The sequence below is a fragment of the Lepeophtheirus salmonis genome, chromosome 11 (genome assembly GCF_016086655.4).
Source record: "Lepeophtheirus salmonis chromosome 11, UVic_Lsal_1.4, whole genome shotgun sequence".
NCBI lineage: Eukaryota > Metazoa > Arthropoda > Copepoda > Siphonostomatoida > Caligidae > Lepeophtheirus > Lepeophtheirus salmonis.
Window position 1 is genome coordinate 10479274 of NC_052141.2, and position 14826 is coordinate 10494099.

At 30.6% G+C, this 14826-nt stretch overlaps 1 protein-coding gene across 5 annotated transcripts in view; it reads right to left on the bottom strand.

The window, feature by feature from the left end:
- The window catches only part of LOC121126229 (uncharacterized), a 52266-nt gene extending 44556 nt beyond the window's left edge, over nucleotides 1-7710 (bottom strand). For 2 of the 5 annotated variants that reach the window (XM_040721548.2, XM_071891688.1), the window contains exon 1: nucleotides 7609-7710. In XM_040721548.2, the coding sequence (XP_040577482.2) occupies nucleotides 7609-7613 (5 nt within the window). In that variant the 5' untranslated portion in view covers nucleotides 7614-7710. The remainder of the gene's footprint in view (nucleotides 1-7608) is intronic. The other 3 variants (XM_040721547.2, XM_071891687.1, XR_011782190.1) reach the window with 2 other exon arrangements.
- Between the last annotated feature and the right edge of the window lie 7116 nt (nucleotides 7711-14826).

Consider the following 14826-nt stretch of genomic DNA (forward strand, 5'->3'; position numbering starts at 1 on the left):
CTCAATTGGAAATGTTATTGCTTAGATTTATTTTTCTCTTACATTCGTTTGTGAATGTTTCAATTGAAAGCAATTCTTTTTGATATTGTACCAATTTCTGAATATACGTTTTAAAATTTCAGGCTGTAATTTTCAAGAGAATGTGACACATATTTTCATAATCAACTTTAGAAGATATTATTATATAAATTTAAATAGATAATTTTACTATATCTTAATATGAAAAAATACCTAAATGATAGTCCAGTGCTGATTATTTATACATTGGAGAATATTCTTAAACGGTGAATATTGTTCCTGGAACGTTTTGAAATGCTTCTATACTCTGTCAGGAAGCTCTTTAAGCATACATTTAATTTTTTTTTATGACAAGATGAGTAAGGCTCAAATCATGATTATTTGCTCCTATTGTAATTTCTGATATATGTGACTTTGAACATACTTTGGATCTGAAAGAGAAGTCACATCCTCTCAAGTGTTTCAGTTCAGAGTTGTTGTTGTCGTCTGTTTGTTCTTCCTCTCGATAAAATTCTTCAACAGTTGGCATCACATAATTCAAGGTCGATGCATTATACGATACATTTAATATATACGTTTCATTAAGAGCCGTACAGTTAGTAAAAGATCTTCCGACAATATTTTTGGAACACCTAAATTGAATTACATCTTTATTTGTCTTTCTCTTGTTCTGAGCATAACGAAGAAGAAGTCGGCGTCTTTTCGGACTAGGAGTACATAGTCTATCTGGAATACCTCGAAGTACTGATGGAACACTTCCCTCCTTGAACGATGATTTAGTACAACGCCATGAAGAACAAAGGCCGACTTCTTTGATTGTTCGAAACATATGAAATAGATGTATAGTTAATAATGACCTAAAATTTTCACAACGAATTGGCCCAAGACATTTAACTCTTAATTGAGGATCTTGTGGAATTCGATTAAATGAAATTTGGTTTAATTTCCCCTTGTCTGTTCCATTGCAATTACTACATTTGATTATACAGCAACTTCAAACCCTTTTCCCTTGGTCCACTAAAGTAAATGACTGAATAGATTATTATTCTTAAAGTGCATAGTTTTAAAATAACTCCTCTTGCCCCTACAAGTTGAGCCAGATAAACAACTTCTCATATATCATTCTTTGAATGGCCAGTCCAGAGACAAGTAGCCACTTATGTATATTCTCTATGGGTAGAACTAAAAAAACTGTTATTATTTCAAATCTACATTATGGATTGTTCATTAATTATTCATAATGAAATCCACCTTTCTTAATAACCTTGGCCACACGATGATGAAAGATTTGGCAGCCCATGCGGACCTTGTGTGGATCCATCTTTGCCATTTTACTTTTTCTGGTTTTGCACTTTTAATTTACACTGACTGGATAAATGAAGTAGCCCAATGAAGAAATTTCAGCTTCCAACAAGACAGTACATCAAGGCCAAAAAAGTGCAACTCTCTGTGGAGCCCAGATTTTTGTCCTATTGATAGCCCGGACCTGAATCCATACGATTTCTATCTCAAGAGGATGCCTGTGTCAAGTTCATTCGTCTGTGGAGGGCCTGAAGAAGTTCATTACCCGTACAATGTAAAGCTGGATCCGCAAGTGGCTTGCCTGGGCTGCCAAATCCTTCATCATCGTGTTATCAAGTTATTTAGCGAGGCGGATTTCATTTTAAATAATGAAATACCATAAATATAGCTTTCAAATAATCAAAAAATTAGGGTTCTACACAGTATAGTTCGTTTGTTATATGCCTAAAAGATTTCCCTAATTTATCTAGACCACCATCTATGATAATGGAAGAGAGAGTGGCTTTTTGTAGTTATTACCTGAATAAGCACATGTGTGTGATAAATGGAGACTGATGATTTGTTCCTGAGTTATAAGTGTACAAATTATTAGTGTGACCACGTTAATTTTCGGTTTCTTTTTTAACGCTCTTGCAGGTCATTTTATTTCCAACTAGAGTGATTGTTACTCTCTATTACGTTTGCATTGTCAATATAGGGATATATAATTGAAAAGAATGGATATATCTTGTTGATTACCAACATATACTTTAAAAAAAGTCTGCTCACAAAGATTTCGTGAAATTTTAACATCCCTACTTACATATATATTATGGGAATTGTGGTTAAAACCATTCATTAAATCTTAATTTTATTAGTATTACTTGGCACTCTGTAAATCTTTTTGTATAAAATTTGGTTTTAACATTTTTCGACTGGATTGTTCATTATTTTCATACTTATTATGGGGCTGGGTAACTTTTTATTACTAAAAAATAAATCAGTAATATCAAAACGTATAACTAACAATTTATTTTCAACAAGTTTTACTTTCTCTTTTTGATATTACTGATTTTTTTAAGTAATAAAAAGTTACCCAGACCCATTTTTCTAAATAAAAAATGATTGGTTGATCCCAAACGAAATCCAATTTTGATCCTTTTATGAAGTAAGTCTAATTCTTTCTTTATTCAGAAGTTGATTGAAACAAATAAATAGAGTTAAAATACTACTAAAACTAGTTCAATAGTCTCGAAAACCAGATTTGATACGAAAAAACTAACTACAGAGTTGCAATAATAATAAAACTAATTTTAATCTGGATTTAAAAGGAGCAAAAGCGTTAGAAAATGAACATCTGTTAAGAGATAATACGGTATATATTCTTCCTAGTGGAGTAACGTCTCGGTATATCTATAAAATATTCTGTTCATAGTTATTTTACAAGTGAAGGTAGTTTCAAAAGTCCGTGCAAAGAGATGGCTGTTATGGTGCGTATTGAGGTTATGTTTAGTTAGTAGCATCTCTTGGAAGAGCACACACCAACTTTTAGCTAGAGCGATATATTTCTTTCTCATTGGCATTCGTACAACATAAATTAAATGTACAATTATATAAAAATGAGTTTTCCAAGTATTTAATAAGTATTAATGCTCAATTATTAAACTGTGGTGTTGTAAGGCCTATTTTAAAAAATAGTATGTATTTGAGTCAATTATAGGCTTATTATCTCAAAATGTAGTGTAAATAATATTTATATTCTTCAACTAATATTCATCAATTTCTACAAATAAATTACTCTGATAAACATTTGAGAGTTCCTCAAATTTGATTTATTAAAGTAGCCGATGTTCATCGCTAAAAAAAAAAATATATATATATATATTCTACTTTACTTTTGCGTTGGTGGTCCACGTCTGTGGTGTGTCAAAATAAAAACAACCAACAACCAAATCAAGAAAAATATGAAGTTCAATTTTTTTTAATATATGTATACATAAAAACCAATATTTCATAGACATGCTTGTTTCAATTATAGCCTTTGTATTTACATTACTGGGATAAATTAAGATACCCAAGAACTATAACTATAATTTAAAACCTTTATTTGATTTAAGGTACTTATATTGTCTCCGATATCCCCCTTTCAACAATAAAATATGCCAACATCAAATTCTTGAAGTGACGATCAATTTTGTCTACTTTTAGTCAAATTTGCAGCATACCTGAAGGATTAATAAGAATAGTTTGTTGATAGAAAGGGCCAATGATTCCTCTAAAAATGCAAATATAATCAATACTTGATTTTGATAGCTATCATTTTATCTTTAATTTGCTTTGAAGGGCCACATTTATCTCCATTAGGTGATTTTTTTGTAGACTGCTTTTATGTTATCTCACCATATACTAACTTAAAACTAATTTTCAACTCTCTGTTTATATAGATAACATGTATAAAATCGATCCTCACTGATTGAATCAATTAAGAAGAATGGTGAATCAAGAGAAATTAATGGGTTTGTTTTATATAGTTTTTTATGAAAGTTTGCTCGTTTTTAAAGGTACAACTTTTGTTTCAAAACATGTTCCAATAACTCAATTTCGATCAAAAGGAAGCAAGATGCATTATTCATTATTTCTTTTGTATTTTTGTACAAGAAACCGAAAGGAGAAGAACATTGGGTCATAAATCATTACCACAAAAAAAAAAAAGTTTATATCCTTTTCTTATGATGATAATGAAGAAAAAAAATGCAATTAAGATAGTCTCTTTTTAATCATATTTTACGTGAGTTCACCCCCCCTTTTTTATGACATTGTTTATGAAACTCTTATAAACATTTCTACATCACTATCACAGTCTTAATTCTATAGTATCACGAAATTTTTCTTCCAAAAAGAAACAAAGAAATGCCCAAAATAAATTAGTGAGACAAAAACGCCAATTTTTATTGGTTTGTTCTTAATTGTTTCTTGTTGACCAATTTGCATCGATATTTTGGTGCTCCAGACAACAATTTCAGATCCTAAATAGAACATTGAACGGTTTTAAAATCGTACATAATTTTTTTTGGCTAGTAACCTATATACTGATTTTCTCTCCTTACCGCCGGATTTATGAATTGTATAAATAAATAAGATTTGTTTAAACCATTTAACTTCATTTGACGTCGTTGTAGGCAATATGTACAGTTTTGAAACATAGTTGACCTCATACAAGGGCGTCCAGAGGGGGTGGGATGAAAGGGCTTGGACAAATAAAAAATGCGAAAATAGTAGTTTTGTTTAAAGAATTAAGCCCATTTCCAAATAAAACCCTGTGGGCTCCCCTGTTATCAACAGTTTATCTATAAAATTGGTCTATACTGAAGCTTAAATTGAGAACAAATTTTTTATGGGATGAAAATAGAGAAATTTTTTTTCAGTTTGCCAATTGTTACTAAATATGTGGATATGAAATAACTTTATTATTAGTGAGGTAATGGCGTACTGTATCTCCACTTATAAGAAGGAGTTACCTCTCGTTCACACAAAAATATAGAGTGTATTTTGTTTTGAGCTCTTGATGTATCTCTTTTTGTTCTTTTAAACAATTTTCTGACTGTTTATTTGTTGAATTAAAAGTAATTCTTGGTAGGCATTGAACGATTCTCCACATTTATTTAGTAATATTTTCAGAAAAGTTTCCCAAAATTGGCTTAGTAATTCCAACTCCTTTTGAGCCATTCCATATTTATTTTCGAATAAATGATTGCGTAAAACAATAAAAGTAGCGACGGGATGAATTATAAGTGAATATATGATGTCATAGGCATATACATAACTTAAGATGAACTTGACGTTACCAATCATTAGACTTGAATATAAAATCTCCAATTTAGAAAGCAATGAGATACTTTGATTAATTTATATAAACATATCAACAGAGAAAGAAGGAATATCTAAAACCATGAAATCAAACTAGTTAGATCATCTGGAATTCCCATTAAACGGATTTGAGCTAAAAAAAATCAACTTACTGAACACTAATAAGAGTCAAAAGTAATAGCCTAGTGGGATGAAGCAATGTGTTATGTACTTCGACGATAGGCTAAACATTGACTAACATAGTTTCAACAAAGAACGGCAATTTGTTTAAATCTCTTTATCTTAACATGTTGTGTGTGAGATGACCCACCAGTGAGTCACTGCTGTATCAAATACAGTGAGGATTACCCACTGGTGGTCATTTAAAAAAAAAAAAAATTAATGACTTCAAAAACATTATATAACCGGGAGATTTTTTTTTCTTTTTGAATTAATTATGAAAAATTATTGAGTATACAGTATATTAAAGATCATTAATCAATACGTACATTTCAAAATTAAGAGTTTTGATATGGGGAGACCTATAAACTCCCATAATGCAGTAGATACATACCTAGTCACCCTCACACGGAACGTGTTGGGGTTTAATTTTCTTTGGGTTCTTTCATATTATATTTTTTACAGCTCCAGTAGAGCAATATAGGTCCCTCCAAGCAAAAAAAATGTATTATTGCTTAACCTCATTAGCACATCAGTGAGGTTGTCTACAAAAAAAAAAAAAAAAAATGCCTCCAAATTTTTGTTTTTGAAGTCCACCATATTTTTTTTAAAATTTTTTGGGAAATTTGTAGCAATTAATTATTTGAAAGATACTAAATTTGAAAGAATAATCTTTTTCATAAAATACATTTTGGATGTTTTTTAAAAATTTTTTAGCAGCGATTTTTGGTCCCATATAAAATTAATTTTTCAAATTTGTCAATTATAAAAAAGTAAAATACCGACAAAAAACCTCCCAGATATTAAACCTTCGGATTCCCCCATTATATTATTCCCCTCAAAAAAATTCAAACATTGACACATTATATACTGTTTGTTAGAGATAAGGGTTATTATGTTTCTTTTAAAATATCTTAGGATAGTTATTTTTCAAAAAAATAAATATTGTTTTTAATAATTTATTTTACACAAGAAATTGACATGGATTTGAAAAATAAATCAATCTGTTTATAGTTCAAAGAAGTTCAGTCTCGACCTTGTCCAAAAGAAAAATTTCTCTGGAATTGGTTTCATTTAAAATTCAGTCTAGACCAGTTCTATACATGATTTATTGATGACGTCATGTGTGGTTTAATGTCGTAAACTTTTGTACAATAAAGTTATAAGGTGTTAAATATTTCCTTAAATCGTATGCGTACAACACATAAATCAAAAATGGGAGAAAATTGCTCCAGAAATTGAGACGACCAAAAAAATCCGTCCACGATTTGAAAACAATTAAAATTCAGTCAATGGTTTAAAAAAAAACAGTTTGAACCGAAATATCTATCCAAATTGGTCTAGAAAACAACTTTAAAGACCGAGTCCCACAATATTTTAGAAAGATTCTTGTGATAGTAGTGTGTTTTGTACATAATAACGACATATAAAGTTAAATGTACTTCATAAATCATATTTGCACAAAACATAAATCAGGTGCATAAAGGAGGAAATCGGTTCTCGATTTGAAAAATATTTTATTTAGGTCCACAGCCTGAGATCACTGTCTGGATTAAAATATTGATACAAATTGCTATATAAAAAATTGGTCTGGATCTGTATTACAAAAAAATCGATTTAGACCGATTGAATAATGAACTATTGAGGGCGTCAGTTGTGTTTTAAAATGAGAATATATTTACTTACAATATCGTCGTTTGAACTTAAATGATTTAAATAAATAATATTTTTACAACTCAAAAATCTGGGAGATATGTAGGCAAATCTATCAATAGATGAAAACCAAATAAATATGTCCAGGGATTGATAACTATTTAATTTCGCTTCACATCCTGAAATCGCCGTCTGGAACGAAATATTAGGCCAGATCGCTCTATGAACAAATACTTAGGGCAAAACAAAACACTTTTTCTTGATTTTTTTTACAAAAAAATGTCTAATTGGAAATTCAGTTTAGACCGATTCTATAATTAACTCTTGATGAAGTTAGTTTTGTTTCAAAATGTGGAACATCCACCTACAATATCGTTATATGAGGCTAAATGACTTGCAAAAATCATATTTGTACCACTCATAAATTAGGCGAATAGAGAAGTTTATTGGTCTATAGATTAAGACCAAAAGAATCGGTCGACGATTTGGAAACGATTCAGCTTACGGTCTGGATCGAAATATCGGTGCAAATTGATCTATAAAAAATCCCTTACATAAGACAAAACTGGGAAGTAATAATCGGGTCTTGACACTAATAATAACATAATAATAAATTAAATATATGCTTACCTCATAATTCTTTAGTTTTTTTGTTTTTTTTTGATGATACGAAGTCCTCTTGAGGGAATTTGAAGCAATTATGTACAGTTTCTGAATGCTTCTTTGTGATCCGTAGAGGAATTAATTAATATAATGTACTGTAATTCTATATGAGAGACATTTGTCATTCTCAATTATTTTTTCTTCCTCTTTCTTTCTAATGAGTATGTATGATTCGATATTTGATAGTAGTCATTTTTATAACATTCTTCTTCCATTTTGTGAATTATTCTTTGGTTGGATTCTATGTATACATGGAAAAAATTGCTATAGCTAAGTTTTGATTAGACAAAATAAATTAGTTTAAATAATGAATAAATTTAATTACTTTGACAAGTAAAGACAGAAACGTTCGGATTGGACATTTATATGACTTATATTGTACGGGGAATTATGACGATTTCTCATTAAAATTACAATTGTACAATTTTTCCTACATTATTTAATATGTCGTCGTTAATTGACTATCTTTGATCTAAACCAGCTGTGTCAAACATACAGCTCAAGGAAAGGATGCGGCCCGCCTGGAGATTTGCTACGGACCGGGAGATAAATCTCCATTATCAAAATAAATAAATTAATTAATTGTAGTTTTTTTAAATACGTGATTCTTATATTGTCTGTTAGGGACGCAGTGTTTTAGTACTCGTAGACACCATGAAAGTAACACTGTGGAGGAACTAACTTCATTAGTTGATAACATTAGAGTCCTTTTAGCATATGTTGGCGATTACATTATTAATTTTACTTTGGCGTCACCCACTCACTAGTTAAATGTCTTTGTAAAAAAGAAAAAAAGAGGACAAAGTGTGTAGGACTTTTTAAGAAAAAATGACATTTTCTTATATATGTATAGAGATTTATGGACAACGCCTGTGCTATGTATGTAATAAAATAAAAGGTAAATAATGCTTGGTAAATCGTTAAAAACTGATTGCTGACGGCTGTAATTATTGTGCGTCCTGTGACGTAGTGACTAATGGAAAAAAAAGTAGACTCATTGGTAGTTTTATATAATTTTGTAATGATTTTATTGGCTGGCCAAATTGAAATTACATTAATCTACAATTGGAACCCAAATGAATATGAGTTTGTCTCCCCTTGGTTAAACTGTTATCATAAATGCCTGCAACTAATATAATCAACCATCATAACAGCAAATGTGCTCTTCTCAGAAACCTTATTCCAATTGTTAGGGTAACCATACCATTGTATGGTTTTTTATATTTAAGCATACTGACAGAAGGGGGAGTTGCTAGTTTTCTTCATTTGGGCGGCCTAAGGTCCAAAAATTATCAACACCGTTATATATGCAAGGAGAGGGGGCTACACTGGAGGTGTTAATAGAAGGGAATAGAAACCAAGAATGAAAGTAGAAGATTAAAGACAGAGAAAGGGATGTAAAATGGAAGAGGGACGAGACAGAGAGTTAATAAAAATGTTGGAATAGGAAGCTTCACAAGTTTTTAAGGGGGCTCAAATATATTATCAATCAAACTACATTTGAACCCCAAAGTTATAGAATGATCATAAATAAACATAATTAATAAAATAAATATTTTTCTGGAAAATAAAACTCACTTATTTACCTACATAGAGAATATGAACATTGAACATGACTTATTTGTTATCCATCATTTTAAATTGAATTAAAATATACAATTCCGTATATCAATATAAAACTTTTGGGCCAAATATCCGTTCCCCAAATTGTCGTAGAACTGCTCTTGATGTAGTTGATTTAAATTTGACTATCAAGTACTGTACGATTTGCTAAGGCTCAATGAATATTTACCGTTGTAAGACCAAAAAAAGTCAAACATTAAACCCTTACTTCCCCACTCAAAAAGAAAAACAATACTTTTGCATTCCTACCAAAAAAAAAAAAAAAAAAAAAACAATAAAAAAAAATTCCTACCAAAAAAAAAAAAAAAAAAAAAAAAATCACGTACTTGAAATATTTAGAATTTCTAATTAGTTTTTTTTTAATACAACTATTTTTTAAAGACATTTTTTCACGAATTTTTATTCTATATATGTATAATATTTCTTTACTTAAGAAGAAGTATTTTTTTCTTTATTTCTTTGCTGTTTCTTCTAAGTTAATTATGTGAAATTCAATTTTTTTTTTACTTGCTTGCTTCCTAGCTTTTCTTCATAATACACACAAACTTATAGAGATGGAGAGAGAAAAAGAGAGAGAGAGAGTAATTAGTTTAGGTATTTTTTAAGGATCTTACGAAATGGGAGGGGACTGAAAGATTCTTTAATTACGTCAAGTTTGTATTTTCCTAATTTGTCTACTTCTATTTTTTTCATGCTTTCGTATAATGAGAAGGAGGGGAGAGTTGTAAATCGTAAGAATTATTTTTGTTTATTCAAAATAAAAACGAAACCAAAAATAAACGTGTTAATCCTGACAATTTAAATACTGTTTTGGGAGGTGAGCAACTTAGCTGTATTAACGTTTTATGAGATCAGGTGAAAGGAGCTATCATAGAAAGAAAATAAATACAAACCCACTTTGTATACATCAAGGATATATGGCCTGGAATTACTTCGAGGTTGATCCTCATTTTTAATCCCAGTCCCGTAAGGACTTAGACTTATAACTTGTGATGTCAATTGGGTGTATTTTTTAGTTGACCCACTTTTTTTCTAATTGGTAATCTGAAGAATGAATTTTGTATTCCCCAGCTGTAGTCAATATTGTTTAACTTCTGGGTAGGGATTTTTTCCCCCCTACAACATTCAATAATATTCTAAGCCTGATTGTAAACTCCTGAGGAGCAAACATTCAGTCTTACTCTGAGGCTTTCTTGAGCAGACAAACTAGTTACTATTACATTATATTTTGATATTCCCTTCCCAAAAATTTAATAAAAATGATAAGAGGATGGTTTTATAGACCTGAATCGCATAGTAGTTCATATTTTTGTGTTCTACTGTAATGTAAAGAAACAAAAAAAATCACAGAAAATGAACTGATTATATCTTAGGTGTCTTGACGTTTCATTAGATCAGCTGCAAGGAGTCGTGAGAGGAAGGAAATAAACACTAATCCTACTCCGTATCTAGCAATGGTATAAGCAACAAATATTATGTTTTCGAACCTCAATTCTATTTTGAGTCCTACAGGAACAAAGTGATAAACCTGGAAAGAATACGTTATGGGAGTAAGAAGATAGAAATTTCAGCTTTTTCGAGAAATTAAGAGAGTTTGCTCCTTGGAGGACCATGAAAGTAAATGGAAGGTCTCATTATGCGGTGGAAGTTGTAAGTTTGTCTCGTATGGCGTATTGGGAAGGTGCAAGGGAGAAGAGGGACTGGGGACTCGATTTGTGGACTAAGGGATGAGTCTGGAAGAGATCACATCTTATTATGTATGGTACTACGACTTTTTCTGGTATGTACACTGAATGACAAATGATAGTTTATTATAAGCTTCGCAAGACTTTCACTCATTCAAGGCTTGCATTAATTGAACTTTATTTTTTTTTCCGTAGACAATCTCTAATTTCGTGATAGAAAGAGAAAGTATGACGTCAAGGCAAACTTATACAGCGTACCACATTAGATTAGCTACCAGTAGATATAGGCAGAAATACTCTGATGACAATCCTTAATTATAAGGACTTATACTTATAACTTGACAAAAAAATCCTCATCATTACTCTCCGTCAATCATGAGGACACACACTCGTGATTATACTTAGATGTTCTCTCCTCAAGAATGAAACAATACATAATGACTGTTCAGGTTAACGAAAAACTTGCACACTAAAAAATATTCTTCATTTACAACCTAAGTTATTAGTCCCGGATTTTTTTAGGAAAAAAAAAACAAAATAAAAACGAATATCAACATAGCAACCCTCACAATTTGAAGAATATTTCTGAATTCTGTTTTTATCATCATCCTATAAAAAACGTGTCCCCTCCAAAGTAAAAGTATTGATCTTCACTGTGCTCAATACAAGGGTATGTTACATCGGGATTTACTAAACTAATGAGCTTTGGATGAGAATAATCCAATAATTTTATATTCCTTTGATGGTTTGATCAATTAATTATGACATTGTTGACTTTTTTGTAGAATATTGTAAAGTATACATCACATTATTCCTAAATAAATTATAACAAGTAATTTCAATAGATCAAAATAATTGATAGCATCAATTAATAGTTGCCAATTAGAAAGATAAACCATGTCTGCATTTAATTTGATAATCTCTACGAAGAATTGACAATTTTTACAATTTATAACTTGTATAAACATCGTTACTTGTACACAACATTTACACACATTAGGGGACTAAAGGTAGTACTCCGCATTGACCGGAGTAATTATGCGTCTGCTTTAATAATATAGAAGATAAATCCCTGATAAATCCTGAGTCTTACTCTCCATTTATCATGTGCACACTCACACATGATTACTCAATACTAATACCAATTCATAAGACGTGTTCCGTCCTCAGAAATGACAAAATTATAACCAGAGTTTGGAAAAAATACACTAATATATTTGACGACTGGTGAGTGTTCACTAATAAAAGCAAACAAAATTTATTTTAACAATACCAGCGTTTATATTTCATTCAAATCTTAGGATATACTAAAAATACTCATTAATTATTATATACCTCTATCACACGCCTGCATTATTTTCTTTAATACTACCACATGATTATTAATTCCTTCTAAAAACATGTATATAATATACATCAAGGATTACTAAGGGAGTGCATCCCGTAAAACTTTTCCACATATTCATAAAAACAAAGTTTTTTTTTTTAATATATACTCCCCAAAAACACCTTGGTGTTGCTTTTCATTTTTCATGGAAATCTTAAAAGTAGCCTCATTATGCTGAGAAAGTTGTTAATTTGCCTATTTTTTGAGTACTATGGAGAGGGACTCTGAGTCGATTTGTGGACTGAGGAGTTAGCTTACGGGTAGGTTTGATCGCTTTTAATTGGCTTGTACTCATCATGTAATGTATAAAGGTTATTTCTTGTTTCTATCATGAGTCATGCCAGCATAACTACTTTTAGAAATACGTCAAGTCGGTACGGCCAAATTTTTATCTCTTTTAGAGAAGCTTTTTCCTTATTATTTAAAGATTGCAAGGATTGAGTTATAACTTACTGCCTCCACTGTCTCCAATTTTGAGATAGAAAGATAAAATATTTTGTACAGGCAAAATTGTAACCCATAATCATTATCGTCCTTTTCTGGCCAAAATCAGACTTCCTTCAAATTTAAAAAAAGAGTCAAAAGTGCAGGTTTAAAAATTAGAATGCATCCTCTACTTTTAATGGGTTGAATGTCAAATTATACTGAATTATGGATGTAGAGTGGTTTAGGTAATCTTCTATGAAGCATTGTTTACACAATTTTTTTACACTAATAAATAGTGATGTAAATCGTGTGTAATTTATAACTGTCCCGTTTTTTTTAAGAGTTGTTAATCTGAGGGATGAATGATCTTTTTCTCAGGTGTTTTTATTATGAACTGCCTCCTGATTCGTGAACCTCCTTTCCTAATATATTCAATTATTTTTCAAACCTGATCGAACATACGATTGTACTCATAGAAAATGGAGAATAACCTTGTGGATTTGTTGTATAGTTAAAATTGTAAGTTCTTGTTGGAGTCAAAGTAGAATTGGGCATCGACATCAAAGTGATCTAATTAAATATCAAGACAAATAAGCTACTTTCCTTCAAAACATTATTCAAATTATGAGGGTTACTATATTGATTGTTTGTTTTTGACATGCCAAAATACACACGACTATTATCACTAGTTATAATACTAAGTGGAAGGTTAAGAATTTGATGCATTGTATCACTAGTCAAAAAAAATTATTTCCAGTGATTTTATCTGTGCCAAATAAACTTTTTAGAACGATAGAACTCCACAAAAATTTATATTTGTGCCAAAAACTAAAAATTGAAAATTTACTGATATGCCGGAGATGGGAAAAATAAAAGTAACTAAAACTGTTGTCTCATTGTTATAAGTTGACGTATATATATAAAAAAAACCCGTTAAAATCCATACATAAAATATATTTATATAGCACCATAAATTTGGATTCAAATATTACGAATTTTGTGATATAGTCAGTTTGATTTAAATTAAATCATTTAAAAATACATTTACATCAAAAAAATTCTATTTTACTTATTATGATGGAATGATGTATAGCTAGTTATAAACCTTGAGCCTCATTTATATTTCGGCTCTATTAAAAAACACGCAACTTGAGACATATGTATTTAGTTCAATCGTGAAAATTTCTTTTGACGAAAAGGTTTTCACTATCACAACTACTAAAATGACCCATGTCTTTCAAAATCAAGAAAGTAAGTCCCAAGGGTGCTCCACTCAAAAAATTTCGACCAAAATAATATTCTTTGTTGTAATAGCGTCTAATGGAAAAGTTATGCTCCAATACTTCTTCAATCAGGAGTAGGGAGTTCACATGGGTCCTTGGCCATGTTTTTTTACCCTAGATTTTGTAACTATGTATAGGAGATAGATGGCTCTTCTTGTCACACTCCATTAAAACACAGGAGTTCTTCTGCCACCAATTAAAAATTGTCTGAAACAAGTCAAAGTGACCTACCTCAATCCCTGACCTTAAGCCCCTTGGAACTATTGGAGGAGTGTAGACGTTACTAAGTTCAACACTATCTGGCACACAATTTGAAGAGCCTAAAATAATGCATTCGGAATGCTTGGTCCAGCTTTTTAAAAAGCAGAAATTATCTGGACATGCCAATAATATACCAAACTTTAAAATGTGTTAAATTTTGTCCCCCTTCCCCCCCCCTCACTTTGTATATGGCAACATTGGTTTGAAAGTTGCATAATCTAACACTGAAGTGTCTGCGTTGGTTATTTAAAAGTCCGTTTATATCAAAGAAATATATAATGGTTTTTATACTGTAATGATTTATAGGAAATTATAAGGCTAAAGCCCCATATACTTTTGGGATCTATGTATTTTTAAATACAACAACTTAAAGGTACATTTTATGTGCTGTGATTATTAAGTCATTTACATATCTACCTAAAATATATATGTAGACTTTTTTATATAAGACTTTTTTTTGGCAGAGAACCGCTCCTCCTGTAAAATAAATCATCCTATTTATCGTAAAAGGATGATTGAT